Raw genomic sequence first — 13,539 nt, forward strand, 5'->3', positions numbered from 1 at the left:
AAAGATCATGAAGATATTTAGTAAATTTCCCACTGTAAATTTATCAAAACTGAATTTTGATAAAATGAACCAATTATGAATACAGCTTTTAATAATAGTTCAACATTTACTAATGCATTATTAACATCCACATTCATGTTCGATGACATGAACTAACAATGAACTGTACTTTCATTACTTAACATTTTCTAACATGAACAAATACGGTCATAAATGTATTGTTAATGTTTGTTTACATTATTAAATGCATTAACTGACATTAACTAATATAACCTTACAGTAAATTGTTACCATAATGTGCATTGCTAGTATTCACTTATTTTTGACAAACTAAAAGTGGTTTTCTCAGTATTTTGAGTTTTTTCACCTTCAGATTCCAGATTTTCAAATGTATCTTGACCAAATATTGTCTAATCCTGAAAAATACATCATCAATACGTAAAGGAAAGCTTATTTAATCTGCATTTTTACTCTAATGGCTGGTTTTGATGTCACAGTTACAAATTATTGAATCATTCACTCATAAATATAATTCTAAGTTAGAATTATCAACCATCCATTTTACCATTGTTTTTTTAGCATCACTAAACTATTATTAATAGTTTTGTTCAGACTTCAGACTGATCATTTCTGTTAATTTAACTAGTAGTTTTGGTGTTTTTGTACTTTTTTTGTGATTTTGTGTTTTTGTTCATTTTAATAGTTTGGTTTTCAGAAAAATGTTTGCACAGTTTTCTTAGGTTTTTAGTGCCTAATATAGATTTAATAATTTTTATTTTATTTAGTATTCAGGTTTTTTATTCATATTAATGTTTTGATTATCAACAATAACCCTGGTTCTTACCCTCAGCATTCGGCATCTTCCGGTCTTTATAAAGGTCTGTGAGAAAGAGACTGTTGACCAGTGTAGATTTGCCTAAACCGGACTCTCCTGGAAGGATTGACAAAGTTTTATATCAGGATTTCATAAAATAGAAAATCATATAAATATATAATAATAATAAATATATATAATTTCACCTGCCACCATAAGAGTAAAGGCAAAACCTTTTTTCACAGATTTCCTGTGCACTTGGTTAGGCAGCGTTGCAAAGCCAACATACTCCTTATCCTGATCCTAAAAGAAAGAACGATGACATCATTTTAAAATGTTTTTTAGATTACAATATTTGGTAACACTTTACAATAAGGTTCATTAGTAAATGCATTAACTAGCATGAACTAATTATGAACAACAGATGTACAGCATTTATTAATCATAATTGACATTTACTAATGCATTATTAACACCCAAGTCCATGCTTGTTAACATTAGTTAATGCACCATGAGTTAACATGAACTAACAATGAACTACAGTATTTTCATTAACTAAACTAAACGTATACAACATTAGCATTTAAATGGCTTTTTGGGTACCCTGCTCATGTACAGTGCATCCAAAAAAGTATTCATAGCGCTTCAGTTTTTCCACATTTTTTATGATACAGCCTTTTTTCAAAATGGATTAAATTCATTTATTTCCTCAAAATTCTACACACAATACCCCATAATGACAACGTGAAAAAAGATTTAGTGAACTTGTTGCAATATTATTAAAAATAAAGAACCTGAAAAATCACATGTACATCAGTATTCTCAGCCTTTGTTGTGAAGCTCTGAATTGAGCTCAGGTACATTCTGTTTCCTCTGATCATTCTTGAGATGTTTCAGCAGCTTAATTGGAGTTCACCTGTGGTAAATTCAATTGATTGGACATAATTTGAAAAGACATACACCTGTCTATACAAGTTACCATGGTTGACAGTGCATGTCAAAGCACCAAACTAAGCAAGAAGACAAAGGAATTGTCTGTAGACCTCTGGGACAGGATTGTTTCGAGGCACAAGGCAGGGCAAGGTAACAGAAAAGTTTCTGCTGCTCTGAAAGTTCCAATGAGCACAGTGGCCTCCATCATGCGTAAGTGGAAGATGTTTGGAACAACCAGGACTCTTCCTAGAGCTGACCGGCAATCTAAGCTGAGTGTTCGGGGAGAAAGGCCTTAATCAGGGAGGTGATCAATAACCCGATGGTCACGCTGTATGAGCTCCTGCGTTCATCTGTGGAGAGAGGAGAACCTTACAGAAGGACAACCATCTGTGCAGCAATCCACCAATCAGGCCTGTATGGTAGAGTAGACAGATGAAAGCCACTCCCCACCTGGAATTTGCCAAAAGGTATCTGAATGACTCTCAGACCATAAGAGACAAAATTCTCTGGTCTGATGAGACTAAAATTAAACTCTTATATAGTTGAAAACCATGGCACCGCTCATCACCAGGCTAATACCATCCCTACAGTGACGCATGGTGGTGGCAGAATCATGCTTTGGGGATGTTTTTCAGCAGCAGGAACTGGAAGACTAGTCAGGATAGAGGGAAAGATGAATGCAACAATGTACAGAGACATCCTGAATGAAAACCTGCTTCAGAGTGCTCTTGACCTCATGGGGCGACTGTTTCATCTTCCAGCAGGACAATGACCCAAAGCACACTGCCAAAATATCAACGGAGTGGCTTCACAACAACTCGGTGGATGTCCTTGAGTGGCCCAGCCAGAGCCCAGATCTAAATCCTATTGAACATCTCTGGAGAGATCTGAAAATGGCTGTACATCGTCGCTTCCTATCCAACCTGATAGAGTAATTGAGCAGTACTGCAAAGAGGAATGGGCAAAAATGCCCAAAGTCAGGTGTGCCAAGCTTGTGGCATCATATTCAAAAAGACTTGAGGGTGTAATTGCTGCCAAAGGTGCATCAACAAAGTATTGAGCAAAGGTTGTGAATACTGATGTACATGTGATTTTTCAATTTTTTATTTTGAATAAATTTGAAATAATTTCAAATAATCTTTACAAAATATTCATTTAATTCATTTTGGAATAAGATTGTAACATAAGAAAATGTGAAAAAAAGTGCAGCACTATGATTACTTTCTGGACGCACTATACATGTGCATCATATAGTATAGAAAATGTTTATTTACATGAAAAATATTAGCATATGAAAACATAAGTATATACACATGTATGTGAGCGCATTTATATAAACATATATGCACATACAGTATATTATGCAAAAAGGGTTTTATTTTGTTTGCTATTAGTCATGATTAATCATTAAGCAGCATTTAATACACCTTGTATTATATTACTTTTGGATAAAAGGCAAGGCAAGGCAAGTTTATGTATATAGCACATTTCATACACAGTGGCAATTCAAAGTGCTTTACATAAACAAGAATAAAAGAAACAAGTAAAAAAAATAAATAAAATAAAAACAAATAATAAAACTGATTAAAAAAACATAAAAACAGGTAAAATGTGATATAAAAGAATGAAGAAGAGAAAAACATAATAGTGCAATCTGTCGGACGCAGCACAGTGCTCATTCAGTAAAGGCACAGCTAAACAGATGTGTTTTTAGTCTTGATTTGAATGTGCCTAATGTTGGTGCACATCTGATCATTTCTGGAAGCTGATTCCAGCTGCGGGGGGTGGGGGGGGGGCGTAGTGGCTGAAAGCTGATTCACCCTGCTTTGACTGAACTCTTGGAACTTCTAGTTTATATGATCCTAAAGATCTGAGTGATCTGTTAGGTTTGTATTCAGTGAGCATATCTGTAATGTACTGAGGTCCTAGGCCATTTAGTGATTTATAGACCAGTAATAATACTTTAAAGTCTATTCTGAATGTAACTGGGAGCCAGTGTAAAGACCTGAGTACAGGTGTGATGTGCTCTGATTTTCTGATTCTGGTCCGAATTCTGGCTGCAGCATTCTGGATGAGCTGCAACTGTCTGACTGTCTTTTTAGGAAGGCCAGTGAGGAGGCCGTTACAGTAATCCACCCTGATACACCTAAAATGTAAGACTAACGCGAGTGTGTAAACATTAACATCTATGGGACTCTTCTGACTCTTTTTTTGTTATCAGCCTTTTTTTAAATGTTAAAAGCCCATTCTCTACTCTCTGAGCAATCTGAAAAATGTTCTTAATTTCTTTGCTGATTTTGAAAATCCAGCACCCTGAGTTGAAATTATACAAAGTGTTTACATTACCTCAGCAGAGTCATAGGGGTCAAATCTGGCCCATGGACTTTTGGGGCGAGAGGGGCTGAGGGGTGAGTCCAGAGAGCTGACAGAGCTGAGCTGGCCGCGGCGGAATAACTCCTGCTCAGAGCCCAGGAAAGTTCTGTGGATCGGCCGTGTGGTCGTGGGCGTCCCAGGAGTGTGAGGAGCGGTGCTGCCGTCTGGCTGTCTGTCCATCGTCTGGTTCTCAGGGAAGGTGTGAGCAGCTCGAGGGGGCAGATCTCTCATGGTGTAGGCCAATTCTGCATCCTCACAGTCTTCTATGGCTAAACTAGACAACTACAGATACAGAATTTAGGGTTAGAGTTTATGGTAGGGGCAACGCAGTGGCCCAGCAGTAGGTAGTGCTGTCGCCTCACAGCAAGAATGTTGCTGGTTTGAGCCTCAGCTGGATCAGTTGGCGTTTCTGTGTGGAGCTTGGATGTTGTCCCTGTGTTTGCATGGGTTTCCTCCAGATGCTCCCCCACAGTCCAACAACATGCGGTATAGGTGAATTGGGTAGGCTAAATTGTCCGTTGGGTAAGCTAAATTGTTTCTCAGAGATGGGTTGCAGCTGGAAGGGCATCCGCTGCGCAAAAAAGTTGGATAAGTTGGCGGTTCATTCCGCTGTGGCGACCCCAGGGACTAATAATAATAAAGGGAATAAGCCGAAAAGAAAATGAATGAATAAATGAGTTTGTAGTAGGGGTGAGGGGGTAACATTACAGCATAGTGTCGTATTTTTTTTCTGTGGCAATACTTCATCAATACATGAACACCAATAATTATATATTTATTTTTATTTATTTTCAGTTTAGTCCCTTTATTAATCTGGGGTCGCCACAGCGGAATGGACCGCCAACTTTTCCAGCATATGTTTAACGCAGCAGATGCCCCTCCAGCTACACGCTCATTCACACTCATACACTATGCCCAATTTAGCTTGACCAGTTCACTTATAGCGCATGTCTTTAGACTGTGAGGGAAACTGGAGCACCCAGAGGAAACCCACGCATGCACAAGGAGAACATGCAAACTCCACAGAGAAATGCCAACTGACCCAGCCGAAGCTCAAAGCAGTGACCTTCTTACTGTGATGCGACTGAATGGGTGGACGATATGGAAAAAATATCATATCATCTTTTTTGTGGGGGATATCAAGATTCATGACTTTTATCTTGATTCTTTTTCAAGTTGGTTTTTTAAGACTATTTTGCAAATTACAAAGACACAATACCACCAAACTAATGTACCAATATATAAATATACTCTTACAATGTATGTTTAGGAATATTTTAAAATATATGTATATGAAGTATTTAAAATATAATACATCAAATATTTTGTTGTCACACAGCCTTGCGTAACAGTGCTACCCAATGTGCCGCCACCTATATATTATATATATATATATATATATATATATATATATATATATATATATATATATATACACACCAGTATTGGCTCGATAACTGTTTAAAATACTTGTATTCATACATAAAATGTGATGGATGCCGATTTGTTGTCCTACGTTACTTCAATGTCTAGGGGGAGCCAGCCAAAACCTTAAGTGTGAAAGTATCAATGGCAGAGCATATATTTAGCTCAGTTTCACACATTTTGAATGAGATACAAGCTAACACCTGATCTTTCTCTAAGAATACATAGCCTAATTCAGACTCAGAGGCTGGAACATTGTTTGCTATTAGTCATTTAACAACATTGTGTGCCGATTTGTTTAATAGTAGTAATAACGCACTTAAAAGACAGTACTTAAAAGCAGTTTTATGACTTTTTGTAGCTGAATGCTAATGAGTAATAGTTTTGTTTTGGCGCTTTTTGTTAAGTTGGCTGTGTTAACTGCACCACTTTATATTTCCTTTATCTGGTTATGTTCACATTTTGTGAAGATATTTACAAATGTGTATTTATTGGCTTGGAATAGCCTTCTGTTAAAGATGTTAGTGTTCATCCTTGCTAGCGGCAAAAAATAAAACCTCTTTACAAATTAATTACACTTTTATTGAAAATAAATCTAAGAAATATCAGAATCTGTACTCTGTTTTAATAAGTACACAAATTAAAATACGAGTACCGGTTTGTAAAAAAGTGACATCGGTTCATCAGTAATTATGAGTAGTTATGAATTATACATTCACACACTACCAATCAAAAGTTTGGGGTCAGTAGGATTTTAAAATAAGCTTCTCCTGCTCACCAAGGCTGCAGTTGTTTCAACAAAAATATAGTACTAATAGTAAAAGTGAAATGTTATTGCACTATAAAATAACTGTTCAAAAGTAGTTTATAATTTAATTTAATAATTTATTCCATATTATTATTATTTTTCAGCTTCATCACTCCAGTCTTCAGAGGCACGTGCTCCTTCATAAATCACTCTAATGTGGGCGCAATAGCCTAGTGGTTAGCGCGTCGACATATGGTGCAGTAGCATGTCAGGACGTCCCGTGTTCGAATCCCGGCTTGAGGACTTTTCCCTATCCCTCTCTCTCTTTCCAACTTCACTTCCCGTCTAAATTAGAGCTGCACAATTAATCTGTAAAAGATCGCGATCTCGATTCGACCCCTAGACGATCTTAATCCAGCATTTCTACGATTCTGCCAATCGTATTTTCAAGTTAAGGAGAGAAGAAAAGGCGGCTGCCAAGTCTTTTCATTGTTCCACACACATTGCTCAGTGACATCTCCAAATGATGTTGAATGAGTCACATACTGTATTTATAAGGTATAATTCACCTAAAAATGTCGTTTTTGTTTTAATATAATGATGTTTTCGCGATCGGGAAATCACACGTGACGTGTGCTCCTGACTGTGAGCTGTTATCACAGAGAGGGCGGCACGTCTACTTTAGTGAACAGAACCTGCGTATGTTGCGAGTAACAGGTAATACAGTTGTAAATAATATTTAGTTTGTGGCACAGAGTGATCGTTTGGGAGCCGCGCGCGAAGTATGAACAAGTACTTAGCAATCAAAATGAAACTGAAAGTGTGCACTTCATTTAAATGATCGTATCGCATCTTAGAGTTATGATTACGACAAGCATTTGATGTTTTTTCTTTCATAGCGAACACACAGTTGTGCATATAAATAAAAGTTTACAGTGTCAGTATAACTAGCCTATGTAATGTTGAATATAATCTGATAATGGCAAATGTCTGATTTTACCAGTGAATAAATTTGTCTAATATAAGTAGAATAGAATTATTTATAGACATCAGTAGACCTACTACACATAATATTATTATCGAGGTTGTGCCATGTTTGTTTTTACCATACCTTTATTTTACATCTACAGAATCGTGAGAAAATCGTAATCTTTATTTTTGGCAAAAAAAATACAGATTCTCATTTTAGCCAGAATCGTGCAGCTCTACTCTAAATACTGTCCTATCTAATAAAGGCAAAAAATTCCAAAAATAAATCTTAAAAAAAAAAAAATCACTCTAATATTAATTATTATTGTTTATTATTATTATAGTTTATGATTATTATTATTATTATTATTATTATTATTATTATTATTATTATTATTATTATTATTATTATTATTAATTATTAATTATTATTATTAATGTAACAGTAATAAAAACAATAATGAGTAATAATTCAATTTTAAACTGCATACAATAAGTAATAAATAAATATTTAATTAACATTTAACTTTTTTTACATTTAATAAATTAAATGATTTTCTTAAAAAAAATAAAAAACAACATGAACAAAAACGGACCCCAAACTTATGACCAGTAGTATGCAATAAATAATCACAATAGTAGATTAAGTATTTGCCAACTGTGCTACTGTGATTTTTAGGTGAATTTTTCAATCACTTCAAAAAAGAGCAATGCTATGATAAAAATACATAAGATCCTGTTTTAAATATGTCATGTTGTGTCTGGTTTAAGGTTAGCATCTAAAGCTAAAGTACAACAATGGTGAAAAATATGAACTGTTACTGTCAACTCTGCAAGTGGTATAAAAGGTTCAACAAGAAGTTAAACAACAATCAGTAACTGAAATGTTCCCCATCATGATTCAAATTGATTCATGATTTCAAGATTCCTCTGATTTACTCATATGTGTTTACGTTAAGTAATTGCAAACAATTTGTTTGGCCTGAATTTAAACAAACTAATTTAGCTGAACAGTACTAAATTGAAATTGTTTAAATTCAAACATTGAAATAAACTCAAATTCATTATTTAACATTACTGATGGATTCAGTTTACTATGTATTATACATTTGCTGTTAAGCATTCTAGTTTAAGGAAAATTAATTAAGAAGGATTGAATTGTACCAGCAGCTCTGACCTTCTTTAGCCACATCAGTGTCAAATATTTAAATGACTAAGAAACAAAAGTATTTTTGATGGGGAAAAAGTGTAGACTTTTTTAGTAAGATTAATTGACAATCTTCTCAATACACATTATTCATAGTTTTACTGGTCAGACCCCTTTTTTAATGGAGGTGTATTGAAAATATTATCTGGGTATAGTATAGGTGGTCTGCAATTAAACAAAACATTAATTTATTGTTGTTCACCCCAAAAAATAAGTTCTTTCTGCATCATATCCTTGTGTTCTTTATGAAAAACAGGAGAGATGAAGCAGAGAGCACCAGCTGCCTGTTTCTACACAATTAAAACTGAACAGGCACTTGGACTGTTTGGGTGAACTACATCCTTAACAAACCGTTGTTTTCTGACCTAAATACATGCTTAATCAGAACAAAAGCGGTCCATCCCATTACCCAACAAAAAATGACCGCACAAAAATCAACAGGTTTAAAGGATTATGTGTCTTACACAATTTCTGAAAAGAACTGACAGTTATTAAGGAACACATGCAGGAGTTTTTCTCTATACAGTAGACTTATATGATGCTCAGTGCTTTGACCTTACAAACTACAGTTTTTAGTGCAGTTCAGTATTTTTAAATATTTATATATATATATATTATATATATATATATATATATATATATATATATATATACAATTTTATTTTTTTTAACTATGAAACTTGTCTAGCACTAGCAAAAGGATGCTATTTTGGTTGAAAATTATATACATTTTAACTAATTAATTAAAATTTTTTTTTTATTGTCACTGATTTTTTTACGAAGACCCTTATTCATCTTTAGTGTTGAGAAAAAAACATATTACAGGTCACTTTTAAAAAAATACTAACTAAATTAAGACCTAAATGTGTTACTTTTAGTTACTTTTTAAGGAATGTAATATGAAAGAATGCGTTGTTTAATCAATTCCATGTGTGTTCCATAAAAAGAGGTCAGGAGAGTGTTTTCTTCAATGTCAAAAATATGAGTAATTTATTGGATACAAATGAATAATTCGATGAACAGAATTTTGGTATCCCCAATGCAATGAATGAATTAAATTAAGGATGTGCTTAACAATTTACATTTCCTGACTCTTACATTAAAGGTGCAGTAGGTGATCGTCTTCAAAGCATTTTTTGTTGTGCTGGTTGAAAGTCTCTTCACAGTCTAATAGTAATTATTACAGTAAATGATCTAAATGTATTTATATATATTTTTATATTTTGGGTTAGGCATATAACTGAAAAAAAATGTTCATCCAATTAAATATTGTCAGATTGACATCTCTCATAATTCTGATAAGTAGCCCAATCTGTCTGTCAGCAAATGCAGATTTGGACAACTGCGCAGGCTTTTGTACGCAGCTCTGTCAACCACTACGCGTTCACAAGAGAGAGCATGCGCGCAATCAGTAAAAACCTGCTGAATCAAAACTTTTTAAAAACCTGAATCAATATTGGAGTTACCTTTGCACGCTGGAGAAAAGATGACACAATGTCTGAAGGATTTCTCTTAGACAGGTAATGTGCTGTTTTAAAACTGTTTTAGCTTCACGCAAAGCTGATGTGACGTTAGATGTTGTTACAAACGAGTTATATTTTCACAGAAGTGTTGTTCAGCCGCTTAAATCTTCCGATGAAAGATTGATAAGACTATTTTTAGTTTCATAAGGGACCTTTTACAGCAATAATGTAGATTTTAATTTGTTTAACAACAAAACAAAAAGTAAATAGCGCTATTCCGCCAAGTCTCTCCTAATATTGTTTACCATGCAACTCTAATATTCACTCTGAAACCGCATGTCAGTTTGGCTTGCTCACCGCCACCAGACAAGCACTAGTCGCTTTTAACACATGAGAGAGGAATCTTTAGCTGTGGTCGTGTTTAAGGAGGCTTGGCTCTAGACGGCAGGGGAGGGTTAGCATTGTGGAAGATCACCTACTGCACCTTTAACAGGTGGAGTTTAGTGCAATTCATCACTTGTCAATCATTCTCCAGCATCTCATTTGGCCGCACCCATACATACATCCTCTTTTTCTACAAATTCTCTGCACAACTTTAAAAGCATAAGACTTCTCAACTGCAAATATTCTGTGTTCACTTTCAACCCATCTCTGCTCACAGGCAGTTTAGCTGCAGAGCTCAAGTTAATTTTACACAATCAAGCCTTTGCATTTTTCTCAGATTCATACACTTCTGCAAAAAATGCTTCATTAGTATGCAAGGCATATCACACTCAAGAGAAGAAGTTTCGTTAATATATATCACCTTAAGCAATACAAATACAACGGTTTAATGAATGAAAAAAAATATTCCTTCTTCCAGCACAATCGCCTCACAGCAAAGAGCTTAGAATGACCAAGAGGTGACACTCAATAGAACGATCCATTGCAACAGCAGCGCCCAGCAACAGCCCCGGATTACGCCATTTTGGAGTGAAAATGATCGGCCGTCCATTGGATCTCATTACTGTCGCGATGGCAAGCAGCTGCTTTGTTTTTTATTTATTTATTTAAAAAGCACATTAAAGCCGAGATACAACCTGAAAGACGACAATACAACATTTGTTATCACAATCATCAGCACTTTTAATAGTTTATTTTACAGACTTCTAATATGCTGTTGCTCTATTGGAGTTTTCATTCCAAAATGGCCCTCTAGTGGCTGTTTTTACAAATTACACTAGAGTGTCGCCTCTTGGTCATTCTAGGCTCTTTGCTCACAGCAAGAAGGTCGCTGGTTCGAGCCCCGGCTGGGCCAGTTGGCATTTCTGTGTGATGTTCGCATGTTCTCTCAGTATTCAGGTGGGTTGCTCCGGTTTTCCCCACAAGTCCAAAAAGCATGTGGTATAGGTGAATTGGGTAAGCTAAATTGTCCGTAATGTATGTGTGTGAATGAGTATGTATGGCTGCTTCCCAGTGATGGGGGTTGCAGCTGGAAGGGCATCCGCCGAGTAAAAAATATGCTGGATACGTTGGCGTTTCATTCTGCTGTGGCAACCCCAGATTAGTAAAGGGACTCAGCCGAAAAGAATATGAATGAAGGAATAGTCCTTTTTCTGACAGCGTCATGTAATTTTTCATCTTTTTTATTTGTATGTTTTTAAAGACTAAGAAAGGCTTAAAATTGTAATATATTACTTTTTTACCCAACACAGTTCATCTTAGGGATTATTAAGAGCTGCTTGATGCTGAAAATGAAATTGTAGTTTTTAAATTTAAACCACTGAGCACCACAAAAGAAAAATATGCAGGATTTTCTCATAAACCTTAGATTATTTCGAGTGAAAATGAAACGAAATGAAAAGGGATAGTCACTTATCCTCCATATGTTCCGTACCTGTTTGAGTTTCTTTATTTGGTTTAACACAAAATATGATTTTTAAGAACGTGTTAAACATGGTAACCATTAACTTCCATAGTATTTGACTTTCCTACAATGCAAGCCAACGGCTGAACATTCTTCAAAATATCTTCTTTTGTTTTCAAAAGAACCACTTGAGTATGAGTAGCCTGGTGTTGAATTTTTCTTTTTTAGATGAACTACAACTTTAACATTTACATTTTGGATGACAAGAGAGAGAGTAAATAATGATTTACATAAGTTTTCATTCTGAAACTGAACTAATAATGCTTTAAAAAGGAGAACACTAAACGTTTGCACTTCCAAACGACACCTCCCTCAATCTCTAATGCAAACAACGTGACCCGCATCAGGCTGTCAGCACTCATTAGTCCACACACATTAATACCCCACACTAATGCCCTGATCTCCAGTAAGAGGCTGGACAAGTGGGGGTCGAGAGTGAGTGTTTCAATCACAGTCAGTTTCGATGTTTCGTTACAACTAAACTACACATTGATTTCTACCATCAACGAGAAGATGAAGTCATGCCATACCTCAGGATCTGGTGCCAATGGCAGTGTGTAAACAGAGAGAAGGAGACACATGGTCAAGATTTAAGATGAGTTGCTGTGTTTCTGACCTACATATGAAGAGTTCAGATGTAAAAACCTCTAGTGCCACCAGTATTTTTACTCAGGTCCATATGTTTATGTAGTTATTTCACTTTAAAATGGGACTAAAGGAATATCTTAAATGTGAAAATACTGATTGAGGTTTTACATTCGCAAATTCAGACTTACTCATTAATAGTATCATTTCATAAAATAAATATTTACCAATTATAAATGGGGAAATCATATTAGCACCCAATAACTATAAAAGTACAACACTGTACCTTGTTTTAAAGTCAAACTTGAGATTTCAGATCTAATTTAAAAAGCAGGATGGTAAACAAGGTCACGGGTTGTCATTGTTAAAAACCAACTTTACCTCAATAAAATACAGCTCCGACACACAAGAGCTTGAAAAAAGCCCATTTTAGAACAACTGTTTTAGACGGCACTTGGAGATATTTGCATGAACTCTGCATGAAATGTACATAATTTACAAAACATATTGTTGTCATTTTCAAAACCCCTTACCGCGCTGCCTGTACATGGCATTCACGAAGCGGTTGGTGGTGGACGACAGGTGCTCCATGTTAGCGGAGGGAGTTCACATCCACCTGGTCAGTGCTGCTGATGTTTGGCTAAATTTCCGAGACAGATAGAGGTCAAATCTACGCAGTTATGTTAACGCAACTTTTTCTGACCCTCTAAACGTCCGGGATAAACGGAGGAAATCAAAGGTACAGTACGGACAGAGCAGTGCGATCTGACAAGCTCAAGTCAATCAGTGAGAGCTGCGCGTCGCGTTCACTTGCAGCGCTTGAAGCGTTTCTGTTGCGTCGCGCTCATAAATGAAAGCTTTGGATTGGTCAACGAGGAGCCGACGCCTGCATGACGATTAATAGTAGTGCGTTTAAAATATCAGTACTGTTATCGATATGCTGATGCTTTCTGTGGCAAAATTTGTTTTTCATTTTGCAAAAATAAAAAGAATATAGCTTACGTCTACTGTTTCAAAAAGAACTGGTTAGTAAACCATATGCTGTTTTCTATTGGTCTAAGTTTATTCAAAATATTTATTGGAGAAGAGTTTGGGTATTATTACCTAATAAATATC

General features: G+C 35.5%; 1 protein-coding gene across 1 annotated transcript in view; it reads right to left on the reverse strand.

Annotated features, from left to right (window-relative positions):
* septin4a (septin 4a) overlaps window positions 1–13,243 on the reverse strand; it is a 28,096-nt gene extending 14,853 nt beyond the window's left edge. Inside the window, 4 exon segments of the mRNA NM_001037379.3 lie at window positions 845–931; window positions 1,021–1,117; window positions 4,094–4,402; window positions 12,957–13,243. Of these exon segments, the coding sequence (NP_001032456.3) occupies window positions 845–931; window positions 1,021–1,117; window positions 4,094–4,402; window positions 12,957–12,977 (514 nt within the window). The 5' untranslated portion in view covers window positions 12,978–13,243.
* Window positions 13,244–13,539: the final 296 nt, after the last annotated feature.

The sequence above is a fragment of the Danio rerio genome, chromosome 21 (assembly GCF_052040795.2).
Source record: "Danio rerio strain M-AB ecotype USA chromosome 21, GRCz13ab, whole genome shotgun sequence".
NCBI lineage: Eukaryota > Metazoa > Chordata > Actinopteri > Cypriniformes > Danionidae > Danio > Danio rerio.